The 21233-nt window shown below is 33.9% G+C and overlaps 1 protein-coding gene across 5 annotated transcripts in view; it reads right to left on the reverse strand.

Annotated features, from left to right (window-relative positions):
• Window positions 1-21233, reverse strand: part of Gphn (gephyrin) — a 598126-nt gene that overhangs the window by 144647 nt on the left and 432246 nt on the right. For all 5 annotated transcript variants that reach the window (XM_076850343.2, XM_076850346.1, XM_076850344.1 and 2 more), the window contains one exon: window positions 15776-15818. In XM_076850343.2, coding sequence (XP_076706458.1) covers window positions 15776-15818 — 43 coding nt within the window. The remainder of the gene's footprint in view (window positions 1-15775; window positions 15819-21233) is intronic.

Here is a 21233-nt window from a genome sequence, read left to right on the forward strand (position 1 = left end):
CAAGTCAATCCCATTCTTCCATGTTTTAGCAATCTGCACATATTCAAATTATGCTTGTTTTGTCAATGCAGTGAAACAAAATGCAGCCCTTTGGGCAGCACTATGAAACATTGGCATTTTGAATGCCTGTTCCACTCTTCTGCAAGGAGAAGCCCTGAGTCAAGTGTTCTCTCCTGATAATGCTGAACTGTGATGGCTTAGGGGAGAGGGGAATCACAGGTAAAGCGAATGAGCTCTTCTTATTCATTTCAGTGTGGCTGTTCTCACTTCTACCTACTTGGGATGATGTAACTTCTTATCTGTTTTCTGGTGTTCTCATAAAAATACTGTGATCCCAGGCTGGGGTTGTGGCTCAGAGGTATAATGTGCGCCTAGCATGTGTGAGGCACTAGTTCGATCCTCAGCACCACATAAAGTAAAATAAAGACATTGTGTCCACCTATAACTAAAAAATAAATATTTTTAAAGAATTGTGGTCCATATATTCCTGTTAAGTGTTGTTGGAGAATTGGAACTGGGAGTTCCAATCTGTCATCCTATGAATTTAATATTTTTAGTTATACCAGCTACAATATTGACAGTGAAGAAGGTAAAAAGATTAAATAGAAGAAATTAAAGATGAAATTTTTCATATAGAATAAAATGTGATGATTAAGACAATAAGACAAGTGAGACCAAATTTAAATTGAAGGCACATACTGTTTGGGAGTTAGTAGGTTTCATAAGTTAAAAAATAAAAATATTTAAGAACTTGGTAAAGCATGTAAGGATGTATTAAAGAAAACTGATTAAAGTTTTGGTTATTAAGGAGATTGGATGAGAAAGTTGAGAGAGACAGTACTCATAAACAGTACCTCAATGAATATTTATAGTCAGTTGCTAATTATTTTTAGTTATGTAAAGAAAGACTGTCTGAGGAACTATAAGCAGCTGTTGTTAGATCCTGTGAATGTTAATCAAGAAGATAAGGGATTAAATTATAGCAGGAGAGAAATAGGAAAATTTTCCTAAACTAAAAACTACATGAAATTAGTGTCCTTTTCCAAGAATTATTTCAAAATTCTCTTTCCTGGGGAATCATAAAAAAGAACATTTCATGTCTCTTAAAGCAAGGTGCACGAAAATTAACTAGAATATCTACCTATCTGTGACGATTATAACCAAAAAGTCTAAAAATATGCTCCAGGGAAGAGATAGTAATAAGTAATGAACTTGGTTTGCATCAGTCAGAATAAATTAAGGGATAAAGGCCAATGTGAAAATATGAAATAAACAGAAGAGAAATAGTTAGGAAAAACAGTATTTTTAATAAAGAAATTGGTGGTTGATATGTATTGTTTACCTTCTCTGCTTCCATTATGGTTTCTTATTCAGGTGTTGTGTCTCTTGCCTGTTCTGCCTGTGCAAGGTCTTCCTCTCATTTATTTACTTACCCACTGAACACACTTACTGAGAGAAAGTCACTATGCTAGATTCTAGGGATAGTATCATAAATAAGAGAGATGAGGTAGTGACAGGAACTTTAAGCAAAGTGAAGAAGAGAGTACAGAAGACAGAAGTACTACTCAATAAATATGCTAGCAATAAAGTATGAAATTAGCAGGCTTTAGTGAAAAATATGGGGCAATTTGCTTATATTTGGGAGGCAAGAGAAAACCTCCAAGAGGAAATACAGCACAAGTTTTGGAAGTGATATGAAATCAACATTTTAGAAAAGAGGAAACAACTTGTAAATTGAATTTCATTAAAAAAAAAAAAGAACAATGATGGTACATAATAATGATAGTAGTATTTGTAGTACTACTAGTAGTAATCACAACAATAATAATTGACAGTTGTGTAATGATTATATACCAAGCATTAAACTATTTAATTTATACAACAACCTTCTTCTTATTCTCGTTCTATAAATGAGGCACAGATACTGAACCCTAATGAAAGTCACACAACTAGTAAGCACAGAAACAAAGATTTAAGTGTAGGTAGTTGACTCTAGATCATGTGATCTTTTATAACTTATGCCAGTGAGGATGGGTGTTTGAGACCTGCTGATATTTTTATTATATGAAAATACACTACAAAGGTAAACACTTGCTTTGCTTATGTGTAAGCTTGAATTTGGGCAAGAAATTAAAGATGCAATTTTTTAATATAGAATAAAATGTGATGACTTAAGACAATAAGATAAGTGACACCAAATTTAAATTGAAGGCCCATACTGCTTAGGGAGTTATTAGGTTTCATAAGTTAAAAAATAAAAATATTTAAGAACTTGGTAAAACATGTAAGGATATATTACTGAGAGATGTAATAAACTTGTTACATCAAAAGTCTTGGGTAACTGAAAATTGTTTTATTGCTTCCTTAAATAGGATGAAAATTTGTGACCTGTAATATTTTAAATGCTAAGGAATTTTAATGGATTGGATCTATAATTATAGGCAATATTCATCAAATCTAGTGGTAGTGACAAAAACAATTTATAAAAATTTATTTTAATTCAATAATATTAAAAGGAAGCTGCATGCAATGGTGCACACCCGTAATCTGAACTACTTGGAAGGTTCAGGCAGGAGGACCAAGGCAAGTCTGGGAAATTTAGCAAGATCTTGCCTCAAAATAAAATTTTAAAAAGACTGGGAATATAGCTTAGTGGTACAGCATCCTTGGTTTCAATTCCCTGTTCTATTAAATAATGAAATTCTCTAATCAAGTAGTAATGTCTCCTAGTAAACACGTCTCTGAGATAAAATCTAAAATTTAAAATCACAGTAAGCCAGGGATGAATATTTTAGTCTTTGAGCACTGACAAGACAATTTGGCAGAAAAGAGTTCTTGAAAAAGAGGGAAATGCTGAGACAATTTCAAATTAAAGCCACAAAAAATTCCTTATTTTGGTAGCAGTTTAACTAAATCATTATTCCAGTTTCTTGAAAGTAAAGTAAAATCTCTTAATTCATTAAAAGGAGAAAGTCATTTAGGTCTTTACATATTTAAAAACCAAAAGCCTCTTTTTCCTTACATTTTACTTTTTTAACTTTCTGTTTTATTCTAACATGAATATCTAGCAATTAGCATAGAAATTTACATATGGTTGAATAAAGGAAGACTCTTTTTCATCAAATGTGGGTGTAGATAAATTTCTTTATACTCTAGGGGTATTTTATTTCTGCCTGTATAACTGATCCTGCTTATTACATTACAGTGAGAACTGAAACATCAACTTCACTATTTACTATTACCTTCATCAACATAGTTTTAAATAGAAAGTATCAGAGTGATGTCCTTTGTTTCCTTACAAAAACACTTAGACATCCATAAACAGAACTTGCCCTAGGAGGGCTTCATTGTCTAATTAAGAACCTACAGCAACACATGGAGCAAAAAGAAAATGTCTGCACAGAAAGGACTGCTGTGGAGATTGGCATAGCTGAGATATCTGGAAATAGCCAAGAACAAAGAGGGGCAAGGGTAAGAGTATTAGCCATGTAGAGAGTGTTATATGGTCCCCAAAGGCCTGATCTGCAGAGGACAATAGCAGGTTTCACCACTGAGGTAACAAATAGTCATTATTTGGTAGAATCCTGAAAGGGGAGCTGCTTTTCAAGGAGGAGCCATTTATTGTTCTGCCCCAGATTTGTGTCCTCCAATCCCATGCATATTATGGATCCTGGCTCCATGAGCAGCAGTGGCTAGGACAGTAGACCATTGCCACAGTGTGGGTGTACACACCCATGAGTCTCTATAGATTTGTGTACCTATATTCAGACCCCAACTCTCCAGCTGTTCAACAAAGTACCAGCACCTCCTACCATATTGCCAACAGTGCAGTTGAGGCACCTGCAACCTGGGCACCAGTGCTAGCATCAACCAGGATTCCTAAGTTGAAGTCTTTCCACATGTATTCCAAAATCTGGTTCCATGGAGACTTCAGGGGCACTGTGCATAGACACTTGTGTCACTGCCACCATAAGCACTCTCATGAGCCAGACCTAGTGCTAAGAAGGATCCTTAGGACATGGCATACTCCTTAGGAGAAAAAGAGATCAGATGGTCCCAGTAGACTTCATCATCAAAGACTTCAATAGTTTTCACCACTGCTGTGGACACCACAGTTTTTATTGCTGAGGACTTCTGCAATCTGTTGATGCTGACCTCAGCTGATGAACTGTGCTGTTGTGTCCTTTCTGGAGTCAGAACTGCTGTACCCCATCCAGCCTACATCCTCACATCCACCTCTACATGAAGGTCTTTATCCACCAAAACAGGTCTATAAAGTCTAAAAGAGAAGACTGTTCCATCAAATATGCAGAAATCAATACAAGGCAACATGGAAAAAAAATCAAGGAAACATGACACTACTAAAGTAACAAAAAATTTCCAGCTACTAATCTCAAAGAAATGGAGACTTATGAATTGCCTTAAAAAAGATTCAAAATAATTGTTTTAAGGAAATTGAGTGAGCTGTAAGACAATACCCTCTACAAAATCAGAAAAATGATACATTAACAAATGAGAAGAAAGAAAGGACAAAAGGAGATAGAAATCATAAAACAAACAAAAGAGGAGTCCAGGAGCTAAAAAATATAGTACATGGAATGAAAAAAAAATGCAGAGAACATCAACAGCAGATGTGATCAAATGGATGAATCTTTGGAGGTGGCAGATATGCGTATGACCTTGATCTGATTTTACACACTGTGTACATATTGAAATGCCACACTATGATGTATAGATATGTATGAATATATAATTATTGTATGTTAATTTAAAAATGAAACTAAAAATGAATGTTTTTGTTGTGGTGGTGGTGCTGGGGGTCAAATCCAGGGCCTTGTACACTCTGAGCATGTATTCTACTACTGAACTACATCATTAGCCCTCAAAAATAATCTTTGAGCTTGAAGACAGGTCATTTGAAAGCATCAAAGAAAGTTTATAACCCAATATGCTTTTAAACCCTTGCACCCAAATTCTTGTGTTGGGATAGGCTTGAGCATTACTGTGGCATTGAGCTTTTCTCAGTGAGCTGCGCTATGGGCACAGGCTCTTGATCTCTGCTGCTGGCTGATGCTACCATGGGAATGATGCTCTTCCTGGCCTTTATGGCACCAGACTCTAACTAGAGGAGCAGCTTGGAGGAGTGCCTGGAGTCTAGCAGGGCAGACTTTACAAGTCTAACTCTGGTATGCTATTTTTACTTCTAAGGTAAGAAAATGCAAGAGACATTTGTGTGATAAAATTTCCTCCAGAAATGTAATGTATAGCTTAGGTTATGATTGGGAGTGGAACCTCCACCCAACACATACTTTAGCCTACTACAAGGAGGAAATGTAAAAATATCTGAGATGTAAAATGAGCCTCACATTACAATCAAATTAAAAGAGCTCTTAATGGAAAGCTTAATTAAAAAACTAAGAAAACTTGGATGGTGGACTGGAAAACTTGTTAAGAGATGGCAATATTACCCAAAGTAATCATTAGATTTATACATTTGCTATCAAAATTCTACAACCTTTTTTTTTTCCCTCTCCAGAAACAGAAAGGCCAATCCTCAAATTTACATGGAAAGGCAAAGTCCCGACTCTTAACGTCCCTATTTCAAAACCTTACTATAAAGTTATGGAGGCTAAAAGAGGGTAGTACTGGCATGAGGACAGACATGCCACTTACTAGGTATATTCTGAGAAAAAACTGAAAACAGGTACTTAAATCTGTACACACATTTCCACCAGCACTATTCAAAATAGCCAAAATGTGGAAACAACTCAAATATTCATCATCTGCTCAATGAATAAAGAAAGTGTGGTGTGTACTAAAATGAAACATTATACAGCCTTAACAAGGAATGAAATACATAGGCACTCATGATCCTCAGCAAAAGCAAGGCACTAAGCGACCCAATGAGATTCTGTCTCTAAATAAAATATAAAATAGGACTGGGGATGTGGCTCAGTGGTCGAGTGCCCATGAGTTCAATCCCCAGCACACTCCTGCCCCCCCCCCCAAAAAAAAATACACAGGCACCCTACAACATTACTGAGATTTGAAAAAATTAGGCTAAGTAAAAGAATCTAGAGAAACATCATATATTATATTACATGAAATATCCAGAATACAGGCATAAATCTCTAGAAATAGAAAACATTGATGGTTTCCACAGGCTGATGGCAGGGGGAAAATGAAGAGTATCAGCATAATTGGCATTGGGGTTTCCTTCTTGGGTGATGAAAATGTTCTAGAAGTAGATAGTGCTGATCGTTCAGTAACATTGTGAATTTATTAAATACAATTGAAATGTTTACTTTAAAATGGCTGATTTTACATTTTATGAATTTCACCTCAATTACAAAAAATCAAAGGGAAGAATATGGCAGACCGGCTCTGCATGAACTTAGGCAGCCAATGATGAATAATTTGATGCTTACACACAAAAAAATCCTATGCATTATAGAAATTATGGAATTCGTGTTCCTATGGTGATCAGTTCAGATAGCATTTGAAACATTACCTGATGCTTCATTCTTGGAATAGGAATGACACTTCAGTGAAATTCAAATGTGAATAAATGAAATGAATTGCTTTAGTCATTTTGTATTTGGATTGACTAGCTTTTGAAAAATATGGCTCCTTATCCTCATCTAGTTGGTTAGCCTGATAACATAATCATTGACTATCTCATGGTCACTCATGCTGAGTGATATCTGAAGATTGTAATTAAATTGTATATTGAGGTAATACACAAAACAAAACCAAACCATAAGAACCACACACAATCTGTTCAAGCCAAAACTTTACCATGTCATCTATATCTCTGGAGATCCCAGCAGGACTTCTCAGAGTTAGCATTGCCTTTTTGTTCAATTTGAGCTCTGTTCAGGTTTTAATTAATTTTGCTTACATACAAATCTTATTCTGTAGAGTAGAATGGCCAACAAGCAAACAAATCCCCAAACAACTACTCCCTTTACATACAATCCATGCCTTGCAAATATCCACTGTTTCTAAATTATTTGCTCAGTTTTAATCAAGTCACCACACTTAAAAACTCAACTTGAATTTGACTTTAAAATATCATTAATATTCCAATGCTGAACCTCGCATAATGTGGGGAGCCAACATTCAACACTCTTAGAGATCCTAGGAAGACCCAGTCAAGACAAAACTCTTTCCTACCACAGCCCAAGAATCTTGATTTGAAAAATCCCGAGCCTCCTGATTAGAAAAGGGATAGCAATTTTAACTGTTAATAATGAGATAGTCTGGCATTGGAATAAATTCTGATTTCTTTTCTTTGAGCACCCTAAATGCTAAGTTTATTTTGTCTCCTAAGAGTAAAGAATCTTTTAAAGACTCTTTAATCTGAATAAATTTGAAAAAACTTTTTTTTTTTAAAGAGAGAGAGAGAGAGAGAGAGAGAGAGAGAGAGAGAGAGAGAATTCTTTTAATATTTATTTTTTAGTTTTTGGCGGACACAACATCTTTGTATGTGGTGCTAAGGATCAAACCGGGTCGCACGCATGCCAGGCGAGCGCGCTACCGCTTGAGCCACATCCCCAGCCCCTTGAAAAAACTTTTAACCTTGGTGGATATCTGCCGTATTATTAAAAACAGACGAATGGTCTCTGTCCATCCTTATCATTTTTTTTGTATCTCCATTAGGTTAAATTTCATAAGGGAAAAGATGGGCATAGGCTCCATTACGTGTTTTTTTTTAAAATCTGTATCTGGAAACAAAGAGTTTTAGGTTTCTTCTCAGATTGGTGTCCTTTGAATAAACTTTGCCTTGGGTCATTCATTGCCTATAAGAACTTTCCTTGTTTTATATATATTTTAAACAGGTTCTTTTTAGTTATACATGACAATAGAATATACTATGAAATAATTATAAAAGCATGGAATATACTTTGTTCTAATTCAGTCTCTAGTATTTTCCCTTCTCTTTCCTTCCTCTCCACCCTGTTCTTTTTCCTGTACTCTATTAATCTTTTTGATCTTTACTTACAGTGGTTTTTAAAATTAGTTATTCTGGATGTACATGATGATAAGATTCACTGTGGTATATTCATATATGTACATAGGAAAGTTAAGTCAGATTCATTCCACTGATTTTCCTGATCCCTCCTCCCTTTCTTTGATTCCCGGTTGTCTACTCCTCTGATCTTACTTTTATTCTTTTTTTTAATCTACCCCTCCACTTATTTTGGATTAGCTTCTACATATCAGAGAAAACATTTGGCCTTTGACTTTTTGGAAGTGGCTATTTCACTTACAGTCTGCAATTTTTCTTTGTAGTTGAGTAATGCTCCATTGTGTTACTCAATGATGAATGGGTATTTTCTTTATTTATCAGCTATTGTGACTTGTGCTATTATAAACATTGACGTGGCTGTGTCACTGTGGTATGCTGATTTTATATCCTATTGACTGATATATACTGAGGAGTAGGATAGCTGGGTCACATGGTGTTTCCATTCCTAGTTTTTTGAGGAATCTCCATACTGCTTTCCTCAGGGTTGCACCAATTTGTAGTCCCAGCAGCAATGTTGGAGTGTACCCTATTACCCACATCCTTGCCAGCATTTATTGTTACTCATATTCTTGATAATTGTCATTCTGACTAGAGTGAGATGAAACTGAGATTTAGTTTTAATTTGCATTTCTCTAATTGCTAGAGATGTTGTACATTTTTTCTTAAATTTGTGGGCCATTTATATTTCTTTTAAGAAGTATCTATATAATTCCTTTGCCTATTTACTCATTTGGTTATTAAAGTCAACACCCACCAATCAATCATGTTCCTTTACTCCAATGATAAATCTTCTGAAAAAGAAATTGGAAAACTATCCCATTCACAATTGTCTAAAAACCAAAACCAAAACAAAACAACAACAGCAACAACAACAATAAAAAAAACAATGACAACAACCTAAAAACCAAAAAACCAAAACCAAAACCATGGGAATTAATCTAACAAAAGAGGTAAAGGACCTTTACAAGGAAAGCTCTCCCATGTTCCTGGATAGGTAGAGTTAGTATTGTCAAGATGACCATACTACCAAAAGTGCTCTACAGATTTAATGCAATTCCTATGAAAATTCCAATGACAATCTTCATAGAAATAGAAAAAGCCATCATGAAATTCATTTGGAAAAATAGGAGACCCAGAATAGCTAAAGCAAGCCTTGGTGAGAAAAAGCAATGCAGGAAGCATTGATCTATCAGACCTCAAATTATACTACAGAGTTATAGTAACAATAACAGCATGGTACTGGCATCAACATAGACATGAAGACAAATTGGAATAGAATACAGGACAAAGAGACAAATCTTTATAAATACAGCTCTTATACTAGACAAAGGTGCCAAAAGCATGATGGAGAAAAGCTAGCCTCTTCAACAAAAGCTGCTGGGAAACTGGAAATCCATATGTAGTAGAATGAAATTTAACCCCTATCTTTCACCCTGCACAAAACTCAACTCAAAGTGGGTCAACTAAAAACTTAGGCATTAGATCAGAAACCCTGTACCTGCTTGATGAAAATGTAGTCCCAACACTTCAATATGTTGGGTCAGGAAATAACTTCCTTAACAAGACCCTTAAAGTGCAAGCGGTAAAATTAAAAAAAAAATCAATAAATTGGATGGCATCAAATTAAAAAGCCTACTCAACACAAAGTAAACAATCAAGAGCATGAAGAGAGAATCTACAGAATGGGAGAAAATCTTTGCCACCAGCTCCTCAAGGCATTAATATCCAAGATATACAAAGAATCCAAAATACTTATTTTATCTTGTTATTAAAACTCTGGCTATGGGAGACAGCTTCCTTTTAAATATTTCCACTAAAAATGTGTCAGTTTGGATGGCTTAGCCATTAGATTGTATGATATACTCAAGCAACATTTTGGACCAACTATTTCCAGGTTCTCAAGTTTGTCTTAGTTTAAAACTAAATCTCTACTTCTTCCAGGTCAGGCTCCTATTTCTTACATGTATTTATGATATAACTCAAATTTATGTACTCATCTTTTAAAATGGCATAATTTCACTAAGGATAATTTAGAATTACAGGGGCCATTTGTGAACCACTGATGTTACCAAATTAGGATAAACTTTATTCCTACAATATGAACACCTTTGCTAGGGGCAAAGCTGCCCAGATGGCAGAACTCATTGAAGTCAAACAGTTTATCAATGAGAAAGAAGTGGGTTAATATATGTATTGATAGTAGATATACTTTTGGTTTAGGCCATGATTTTGAATTGCTTTGGGAAATAATGAGGGGTTCTTGACTCAGCAGGAAGCCCAGTTAACAGTGGTTAGTACTTAAAGAACTTTTAAGTGCTTTAATGCCTTCTAAGGAAGTAGATAGTATAAAAGTAGGAGCTCAAATACAAGGGAATGATATAGAGGCTAAAGAAAATTTGAGATCTGATATCATGCCAGATGGGTAGTTCTCATTAAGATTATAGCCCTATTAATCCCAAGAGACTAAATCTTTAGTTTAAAAGCAGTTTGAAGCTGTTACTGTAGAATGCCAGTGATCAGCTACAGAAAAAGATAAAGAAGTACTGAGAGAAATCTGGATGTAATTTGGTTTGTCAGCTAGCAATCCAATAATAATAGCATCAAAGGACCTCAAATGGAAAATTGCAAAAATTTTACATAAAATTATCCACCACTGTTGCTATGGTTTGAATGTGTTTCCACCAAAATCCAGGTTGAAATTTAATCCCAAATTAATATATATGCTGTATATATTTCCATATTCTTAATATTGCTCTTTGTATCCTTAATCATTCACTAGCAAGTGTCTAATACCTTGTTATTTAGTTGTGAACTGGTTAAAGGAATCAACCATAATTTTTTGTATCTGTTTTTGTACACATTTTTTTTTTTTTTTTTATAGCCACACTAATTCCTTAGGTTCCACTTTCTTGAAATGAATCAGTTTGTTTCTTTGGTTCAACTACTAGGTGAATTTTCAGATGACAATGCGCTAATAAGCCAGAGAGATGGAAATCCAAAATCCCCTATGAGCTCAGTCCTAAAATAGGAGGTTCTTATCTCCACTGCTGTTTGTAACTAAACTTTAACAGAAATAGAACTAATAAGAGAACTAGTGGGGCTGGGGATGTGGCTCAAGTGGTAGCGTGCTTGCCCAGCGTGCGTGAGGCACTGGGTTCGATTCTTGACACCACATAAAAATAAAATAAAGATACTGTATCCACCTAAAAACTGAAAAATAAGTACAAAAAAAAAAAAAAAAAAAAAAGGAGAGAGAACTACTGTCAGATGTGGTGATGAATGCCTGTAATCCCAGTGGCTTGGGAGGCTGAGACAGGAGGACTATGAGTTTAAAACTGGCCTCAGCAATTTAGCAAGGCTCTAAGCAACTTAGTGAGAATCTGTCTCAGAATTAAAAAAAAAAAAAATGCTGAGGTTCAATCCTTGCTACAAGAAAAAAAAAAAGAGAGAGAGAACAAGAGAACTAGAAAATAAAGATATATTATTTGTAGGCTATCTTATTTTTATAGATCTTACAAGTACTTCTCTTCTGTTTTAGATCTGCATAATGATCTTACCACTATAAAATGTTCTATTTAGCACAAACGAGCAACAACAAAATGTTAGAACATATCTAACAGGCTTCAGGGGTATTTTGGCCAGAAATAATTCCCAGGTATCTCCCAGTAGCTGGTATTGGATTTGCAGTATAAAATTTTTGACTACTACATGCAAACTCAACATGAACTTATTTTTGTTTCTTTGTTTTGGTACTAGGGATTGAATCCTAGATGCTTTACCATTGAGCTATATTCCTATCTCCTCCCATTGATCTATATTCCTATCTCCTGCATTTCAAACTGGGTCTTGCTAAATTGTCAAGGCTGACCTCAAATGTGCGGTCTTCTTTCCTCAGCCTCCCAAGTATCTGGGTTTAGAGGCATGTGCCACTGTACCCGCTTGGACAGAGAAATACATTATCTTGGCAAACTGATGCTTGTGCTTTTAGGAGATTCCTGGACATTATCCAGGTTCCACTTTAGCCTAAATCTTATTCTATAGGTTGGTTGCTCAGATTGGGGATGAAGTTCTATTTATTTAGCTTTAGATTCTCCTGGCTCCTGGTTAAGAAAAAGATCATAAATTCTGACCATAATCTTTTTCACATTTGTGTAACATGACTCAGATGTGTGATATCCACAGTCTTAAATGCTACTATATAACTGCTCTCTCATAAGATGATTCAATAAATGATCATCCAACAATGAAACTGAAAAACTTCATATTTCAACAGCATTCCCAAGACACTTCATATACTATTGTGATCTTCAAGCAGGAGTGAAGATGTGGACTGATCACATTCCTAGATGTTAATAGCCTATCTTTTAGCTCAAGCTGAAGAATGATCATAAGGGAACTCTGGTACCTGAAACCATCTATAAATTCGAAGCTTACTATCTTCATTAGCATAACATTATTATTCCTCTGTCTTTATCAACTCAACTTTATGATACCAGAAAACTCTTCCTTTGAAGATAACAGTTGTAAATAACCTTATTGTTCATCCTAGAAACTTTTGGAACAATTCATCAACTCTTAAATGAAAACTATCAAAAGACAGTTTATATACCAAGACTACAAACTGCTTGCCTTGCTCTTACCATCAGTCCTGAATGATTATATTATGATCCTTATCCAATGCTAATCAAGACTCCATACTGCTTTAATTGAACTTCAAAATCTTATAAATATCCTGATCTTATCCTTTCCTTCCTGAGAGTCTGACTTCAAGACTAAGACTCCCTTATTACAATAAGAATAAATTCAGTTTTTTCATTACTGAAACCATTTTTAAGGAGTCAAAGTGACCTCTTCCTTGGACAAAGTTACCAAAGTTACCTCTTTTTCTTTTTAATATTTATTTTTTAGTTGTAGTTGGACACAATATCTTGATTTATTTATTTTTATGTGGTACTGGGGATTGAACCCAGGGCCTCACATGTGCTAGGCGAGTACTCTACCACTGAGCCACAACCCCAGCACCCAAAGTTATATCTTTATTAAATGATATAGATAAATTCTATTAAGTTCTAACTTTTTTCCTTTTTCTAGGATCAACTGATATATTGTGCTAACACATTTTGATATATGTTGAAAAGCTGATTATACTTTTCTTTAGGTTGGTTACAATTTGGAAATGTCTTTCTTGAGGATAATTAATTCAGTAAATAAGTGAAAAAAGAAAGTGAAGGAATAAGAAGAATTCATCCTCTTGAACATAGGAAACTCAGAGATATCATCAAAGAATCATACCTGAGCTGACTCTAAATGAATAAGTAAGAGTTTTCCAAGAAAACAAGGGAATAGACAGTTTATGTAGGGGGAAAGTTCTCATAGGAACAGAAGCAGAAATTCTCTCTGAGAAAGTGAAGAATTACTGATAGGTTCTAGAGAACTGCAATATGGTAGCTCATGGCAAAGGAAGAAAAATGGGGAAATAAAAATAGCCTAGATAAGCAATGGGGGTATTATATTAAGAAGTTTTCAGGAAGAACAGCTTATGGTGCTGAAAGGTTTGGGTGTGGCCACATGTATGGATATGAGTCAACATGGAATTGGAAGAAAAGACCACAAACCTACAGAACTCATAAAACTATGCATTATGATGTTGAAGAGGCTCCCTAAATGGAACTAAGTGGCAATCAGTGCCATCCACAGGACTATTTCATCCTAAGAAAACAGGATAGGAAAAAATTGAACCATCATGATGTCCATCCATCCAAAGTGATTGTTAGCCATCAAGCCAATAACAGAATTATTGAAATGAAAGACATTTCTAACAACCCAAAGAGCCATGGTAGAAGTGAAAGAAAGTTCCAAAGAATCTTTCATCAGTAAGAAACAATTTTTGTTTTTAGTTATCATAAGCACCACCAATGGCTCATCACCATTTTAGGATCAACAATAAATGGAAATTATACACCGATCATCAGAAAATGTTGCTTTAAAGTTTTATCTGTATTGTTTAATTTTAATGAACTTTCAATCATTATTCTTCTGACCTTTAGATTTCTCAAATTAAGGTATTAGGGATTGTGGGATTTAATACATCATTAAAGAGCATCCTTCAGATTCACTTGTCTGTCACTTATTTCTAGAAGGTAAAAAACTGAATATTCACATTGATACGAGTGAAAACTTGTGAAAGGATAATATTAAACAATCTTGTTTTATTTAATTATTTATTTACTTTTGTGGGTGCTGGGCAATTTAAACCCAGGGCCTCTCACATGCTAGGAAAACATTCTATCACTAAGATATACCCAAAGCCCTGCATTTATTTTTAAAATAAAAAAATTATATTTAAATTTATTATTTTTTAAAATTTAATAAGTAAACAATATAAAGGTCTTTAGAAAACAATTACAGTGTGGGTAATTGTCCCAGTGTTTGGAGCTAAGTTAACAGATCTACAATACAGAAATGAGAATAAAACAGATTTTTACCCATTTGAAATTCTCCAATTACTATCTGATTGTGAAATAATACTGACACTCTATAAGAAATATAAGCCATTCCATTTGCTAAAGCTCCCAATAGTGTAGGTATCCTGTAGACCCATTTCAGTGTGGACCACTTGTACTTCTCTTGATAAAGATAAGGAAAAATATGGGATGATGTCAGTAAGCTATTAAGTAACAGAAAACAATTATAAAATAATTATCATTTATCCAGAGTTTTATCCTGGGAGCCCAAAACATTTATGGGAAAACTTTCAATATGACATAATTACAGGACATAGTAAAGGAAAAGCTATTTGTAGTTTATTTTTATAAAATAGGAAAATGAATAATATACAAAATTAAATGACTGTTAATTTAATCCAATTAATGATCAAACGAAAATGCAAAATAAGGATGCTTTACTATTGTTTCAGGATACTACATTTTAAAACATTGTACCTGCCAGGCACAGTGATGTACACCTGTAATCTTAGCTACTAGAAAAGATGAGGCAGGAGGATTCCAAGTTTGAGGGCAGTCTGGGCAACTTAGCCAGACCCTGTCTCAAAAAAACCCCCAAAAAACAAAAAAACAAACAAACAAACAAACAAAAACCCCAAACATCCAAAAAACAAAACAAAACGAAAAAACCCAAAAATAAAACACAAAAATCTCTAAAAACCAACAACAAAAAAAGGGTTGAGGATATAGCTCAGTGATAGGCAAGTAGCACTTACCTAGAATGTGCGAGGCCCTGGGTTCAATTCCCAGTACTGCAAAACAGACAAACAAAAAATCCCCACAAAAACATTTTGCCTGTTGAAGGTAAAATCTCTCAGGAATTCATATTCACAAAATGATTATCATGTACCCTCTTAAAAGTCACATATACTCTTTTTTTTTTTTTAAGTTAGCCTCCTTTTATGGATTTACTTCACTATTGTTTTTAGGCAGTCTGTTTTCAAATAACTTTGTGTCAGTGAAGCCATTAAAGGAGGTATCATCTTAAGGTCAGAGCGGAGTTCATTTCTACCTATTAGAAATGCATCAATGTTCTGCTGAAAATCAATTGGATTAAAGAAATATTCATTTAATAGTGATATTAATATTTTTAGAAGGTAAAAAACTGAATATTCATATTGATACAAACTTCTCTTATTGCTCTTCTTCATTCTTTAATCAAAATGTTATTTTTAGCTTTATTTTCTGTTGAACCATAATTTCTACTTCAGTAGCCTGCCACAAGTGATGAAATACTCACTGGCTCTGAGAATGTTCTCTTTGCTGCTGCACCTGGACTGGACCTGCAGAGAGAGCATAAACTCAGTAATTCAGAGCTTATAATATAAATGGCCAAATATGCAAATTCAACGGGCAAGCTCCTGAGGTCTAGGAGCAAAGGTTTTATATATCTCAGATTTTATAGCATATTAATAAAAATGTTACATTTGTTCCATATATATCTTAATTCATCCTACTTTATGTAAAGACTGACTTCCAGAAAAAACTGCAGGCACAGTATTACAAACTGGACAGAGATAAAACCAAAGGTAATATTTTGTTAATGTGTATTTGAAATCAATATTGTTGGACCTCCATAATCATTGGTTTCAAATTCATGAATTCAATAAACTATAAACCAGAAATATATATAAAAAACTATCTGTACTGAACATATACAGACTTTTTTCTTGCCATTATTCCCTAATCAATACAGTATAGCAATTATATTTATGTAGTATGTATACTGTATTAGGTATCATAAGTAATCTAAAGATGATTTAAAGTATATGGGAAGATTATATAGGTTATATGTGAATACTATGCCACAATATGTAAAAGACTTGAGTAGTAGAATTTGCTATCCATGAGGGTTTTGAAACACTTTCCCCACGAATACTGAGGAATGAATATATATGAAAAAATTAAAGTTACTTCATAGTTGTGAATACAAACCTTTAATTTTAAAGCATTTAGCATATCTCTTGACCAGAGTAATGATATAATTCAAGAAATAAAGTAAAACATTCTATTGTAGTTATTTTTATTATATATATGTTAATGAGGGGAAATAGAAAAATCCTCATGTACAACATTTACCATTGATTTAATAACTGTTGTGATTTGTTGGTTATAATAATTTATTATAATTATATGTTGGTTATAAAAGATGCTTCTATTGAAAATTAATTAATTCATTTATTTGTCAGCTCTCAATTATGTTTCTAATTTAATAAAAAACCCTTATGTTCTGACTCAATATTCAGGTCAAAGTGGAACATTCTTTTAAAGGTTTCAAAACATTCAAGGACCATGTTGGATGGCATTAACATTGTTGTTAATGTTAGATATAACTGTATTAAAGCTCTATACCTCTTTTTCCCACTCTACAGGAGCTTGCCCCAAGTGGATATGTATACAACAAATTAATTTCTATAGCTTAAAGCAATCTACTATTATATGAAACAATTTATGAAAGGAATGTTGTAACTTAGGGTGGGTTATGGTTGTCCTCCCCTGAAAAAAACTGTTAATGTTTAAAGAAATAACAATAAAAATGTCACAAAATACAGATGGGAGATGGGGGGGGGGTAGGGAAAAAAATCACACACACATACACACAAAAAAAAGAAAGAAAGAAAGAAAAATAATTTCAAATGTTAAAGTTATTCTCTTTTGGCCCAGATTGTTTTTTACTAGTTTTAAATAAACTATAATGAAGAAGCTGATCAGAAAGATAAAACTCTTATATTCTTCTACTTGGAAGTCTAATTGAAGAACAATTCTGGACCAAATGGGAAAGAAATTAATGAATCTTAAGGGAAAAAGAAATACAGAGAAAATGGCAAAAAGAAAAGAAAAGGAAGAAAGAGAGGCGGAGAGAGTAAATCTAGATAATAGAAAAGAAGGTATGGGTTAATAGAAGGGGACAATATGTAAATGGAAAATGTTCTGCTAATTTCTTACTAAAAATTCATACCAAGAGGATAAGAATGACTAATGAACTTGCTGAAAAAGAAATAAGCAAGTCACCATACTATGGAATGAAAATAAGTGTAACTATACCACTACAGCTTTAAAGGAGAAAAGAAACACATACTAACAAACAAATTAATAGACAAGCTTAATAAAGAGAGAAACTACTTTTTAAAAAGTGATTCAAAGAACACAAGAGAAAGCTAAAAGTGTGAGAGAAAAATCTGGGAGAGAGAAAGAAAAGAAAGAGCAAAATGTTGAAAGACAAAAAACAGTTTAAAGAAGTCAAATGGAAGTCAAGAAAGTCTTCAACAAGATGTGAAACAGAAGGAGCCCAAATCCATAGCGCAAAGCAATGTTTGCGAATGGAAAGTAGCTCCTTTGATCAGTAATAGTTACTCTTAAGTCGAAGCCTCTATTCCTCCAGAGTTCATCTTTAAGCCCTTCCAATCTAGAGTGGAGCTAGTGTATGGATAGAAACAAGAGATTTACAATGAACAGAGCAGTTCAGATGAGTAGTTAAAACATCTCATAAAATGTTCCAACAGATTTACATAATGTCAATTATATACATTAGATAATGTATATAATGGAAATGGTGGTGAAGAACCAGCTGTTTTTTTTACCAAAACAACAACTTAATACCTTCTTCTCCCCTAGGTGGCTTAAAAATTAAATAACAAAGAAATCATTTATAACATGAATTTAATAAACCTGTATTGCTTTGTGACAATCCAGTTTAGAATTATTTTTTCCAAATAGCTTTAGAGGAGACATTTGGATGATGAAAACAATTCAATTCTCTGAATATGAGCATTTATCAGGGTTTGTAATATGCCAAGAGTAGTAGAACCAATGTTTTCTCATTTATGTTACATTGGCTACATAGCCAGATTTGAGGGAAATCACTTAAAATATGTGCGTGTATGTATGTATGTATGTATGTATATACTGAGGATTGAACAGGGGTACTTTACCACTGAGTTACATCCACAGCCATTTTCATTGTTTATTTTGAGACAGGGTCTCATTAAGTTGCCCGGGTTGGTCTCAAAATTGCAATTCTCCTGCCTCAGCCTCCCGAGTAGCTGGGATTATAGGCTTGAGGGAAATCACTTTAAAAATTAATGATTATGAAATTTTCTTTACTTCAGTGATTTTAGTACATATATATTTAGAAAAGCACGAGGAAAATTCTTCTTTAAAAAACTTTATCATTTATGCATTCAGCAAATGATATACTATGAACCTGATCATATTTATAAAAATTACTTAATTTCATAAAATCTCTTTATATGCTCATAATGTAATGGGATTTACTTGAAAGAATAAAGAAGCAACTATTACTCTTGTTCTCACATCTAGGAACTATAAGGAAGGAAACACATAGGTCTGTCTTAAGTTTTATGGTTCGTTTTTTTTTTCTTTTTCTTTATGTTACACTGGCTTATTCAGTGGGGGGAAAAATGAAAGTCTGAAAAGCAAACAAAACCAAACCAAAACCCTGAGATTTTGGCCTACTATCAAATTTGTCAGGGATTAAAATGAAGGACTGAATGAAGGGTATGGTATAAGATTACTCAATACTATATTCTTTTGGGTCATGTTCTTTTACTATAGTTAACATCTGACTGATTTTATGGTGCTGACAAAAAAATTCCCCTTTCAATTGGAATCCAAACTAAAATAACATGTAGACATAGTACATTATATTAAAGTCAATGGAGGAAATGAAAAACATAAGAGACTTACTGAAAACACCAGTATTTATTTGCTAATCAAGAGTGCTTTGAGGCATCAAATAATTCATTTCAACATATGTTTACATATAATTTTTGCTGAAGATCACATTGTCCATTAGGAAATATTAAGATATGAAACAGAAAACAAAAGGGGGAAAGCACATAATAAATGGTAAGGAAGAAAAATGTAAATGCCTTAAAAAAAGCTGAGAACATTTTAACAAACAACCACAATCTTTAGATACAGTTAGAGAAATCACTTACCTTATGCTTAGGTCATAATAAGAATAGCACAGTGTTTAAAGTCAGCTCTTCATTATGGGAGGTACAATTGAAAGCCATAGGTTATATTAACATGAACAGCTACACGGAAATCAAGATTTTTTTCAGCCCAACATGAAAAGCTAACTCTTATGGGAGAACTTTCAACTTATGTTTAATGCGACATGAAGGACAACTGAGAATATAGACATAAAAACACACTAAAACATAAATCTCACACCAAAAAGGGAGAGATGGCTCAATCTCTCAGGACACAGATTTCATGTGATCATAGTTTGTGACATATAAGGGTAGGCACATCACTCTAACAACAGTGAAAGAAGCATGCATAAAGTATACTCATCCATTTACCTTTTACCCTCTACCCCACTCATACACAAACAAGCCCACCAAGATACAGGGAAAGAATGTAGTGCCAAGCTGTTATGAAGAAAGCAGGACACACGGAAGCACAGCAGTGGTCATGTGATTTGAGAGGTGTTCTTCCCTTAAACCATCCCATCACCATGCTTTAAAGAAGCCAGGAAAAAGATCCCCTTTCAATGCTGCAGTAGCTACGAGCCCCCAGCATGAAGCTAGTGTGTGGAATTTTGATCACCGTTCCCTGCGATGTCAGGGGCTCTCCAGTGGAAGCCAGATGTGTAACAGCAGTTAGTGGGGATACAAATGTATGAATAACAAACATCCTTTTCCTTCTGCATTTCACAGAAGTAAGAGGAGAGCAACAAATAAAATAAAACCCATGTTAAAGATAGGTTCATAACAAGATAATATATAAATATTAAAATGAAGATCACATTTGATTGCTGGTTAACACAACTCAGGTTTCACAAAAACTACCTCTATTTGCTGCCCACCAGGCTAATTCATATTCTTTTTCTTGTAAATGCTACACAGTATAGTCCATATGAAAAAATTTTGAGCAATTGGTCAGATGGGGTCCAAGTCAAGAACAAAAGTCATCCTCTTTGATGTTCATTAAGAAAAATCTATTTTTAGCATGATTTTACTGACCAATAATCACATTTTAAAATAGAAATTAAAATTCTATGTGTTTGATTACTTATGCAAACTGAGAAGTTCTAATATTTTAAATTCTTTTTTTACATTGTTAAAACTAAAAAAACAACCAAAAAAGTTTATCTATTTGGAAATGAAATTCTTTACATACTTTACTCTAACTTACTTAACATGAGCTTTTCTTGTCATTAACAGGGTTATATCAACCCACCAGAAAACATTTCAACATTGCTTTCCTATTATTGATGACAGTTGTTAACTTCATCTAGTTTATATTCTTTGTATAAGATGAACTTTATTTCATATGGGCATCTCAAAATTTAATTAGAAGTTTTTTAACTATTCAAAGATGCTGTATTTATTTTACCATTTTCTCTCCCTCATTTTATTCTTAGCAGGCCAACATAGTTTGACCTTCCCTACAGAATGGCTTCAGTATTTTAGGCTATGAGTTTCATCCATAATCTTGGTTTCCTCATGGGAAATAAAAAAAAAAAATTTGTTGTGGAGCTCAAAGAAGATAATGTATACACCACTGACTTGAAGTAATAAAGATGGAAATGAAAGTCAGTAGTTATGATCAGGGGAGCCACTCATATTTGTAAGATAACTATACATCCTCCTCATTACAATTTCCTCATTGAGACAAGCTCTTATTTTTGACCCCACAAAAGGGGGAAAAACCCAATAGGGATTGGC

This window comes from Callospermophilus lateralis, chromosome 3 (assembly GCF_048772815.1).
Source record: "Callospermophilus lateralis isolate mCalLat2 chromosome 3, mCalLat2.hap1, whole genome shotgun sequence".
Lineage (NCBI taxonomy): Eukaryota > Metazoa > Chordata > Mammalia > Rodentia > Sciuridae > Callospermophilus > Callospermophilus lateralis.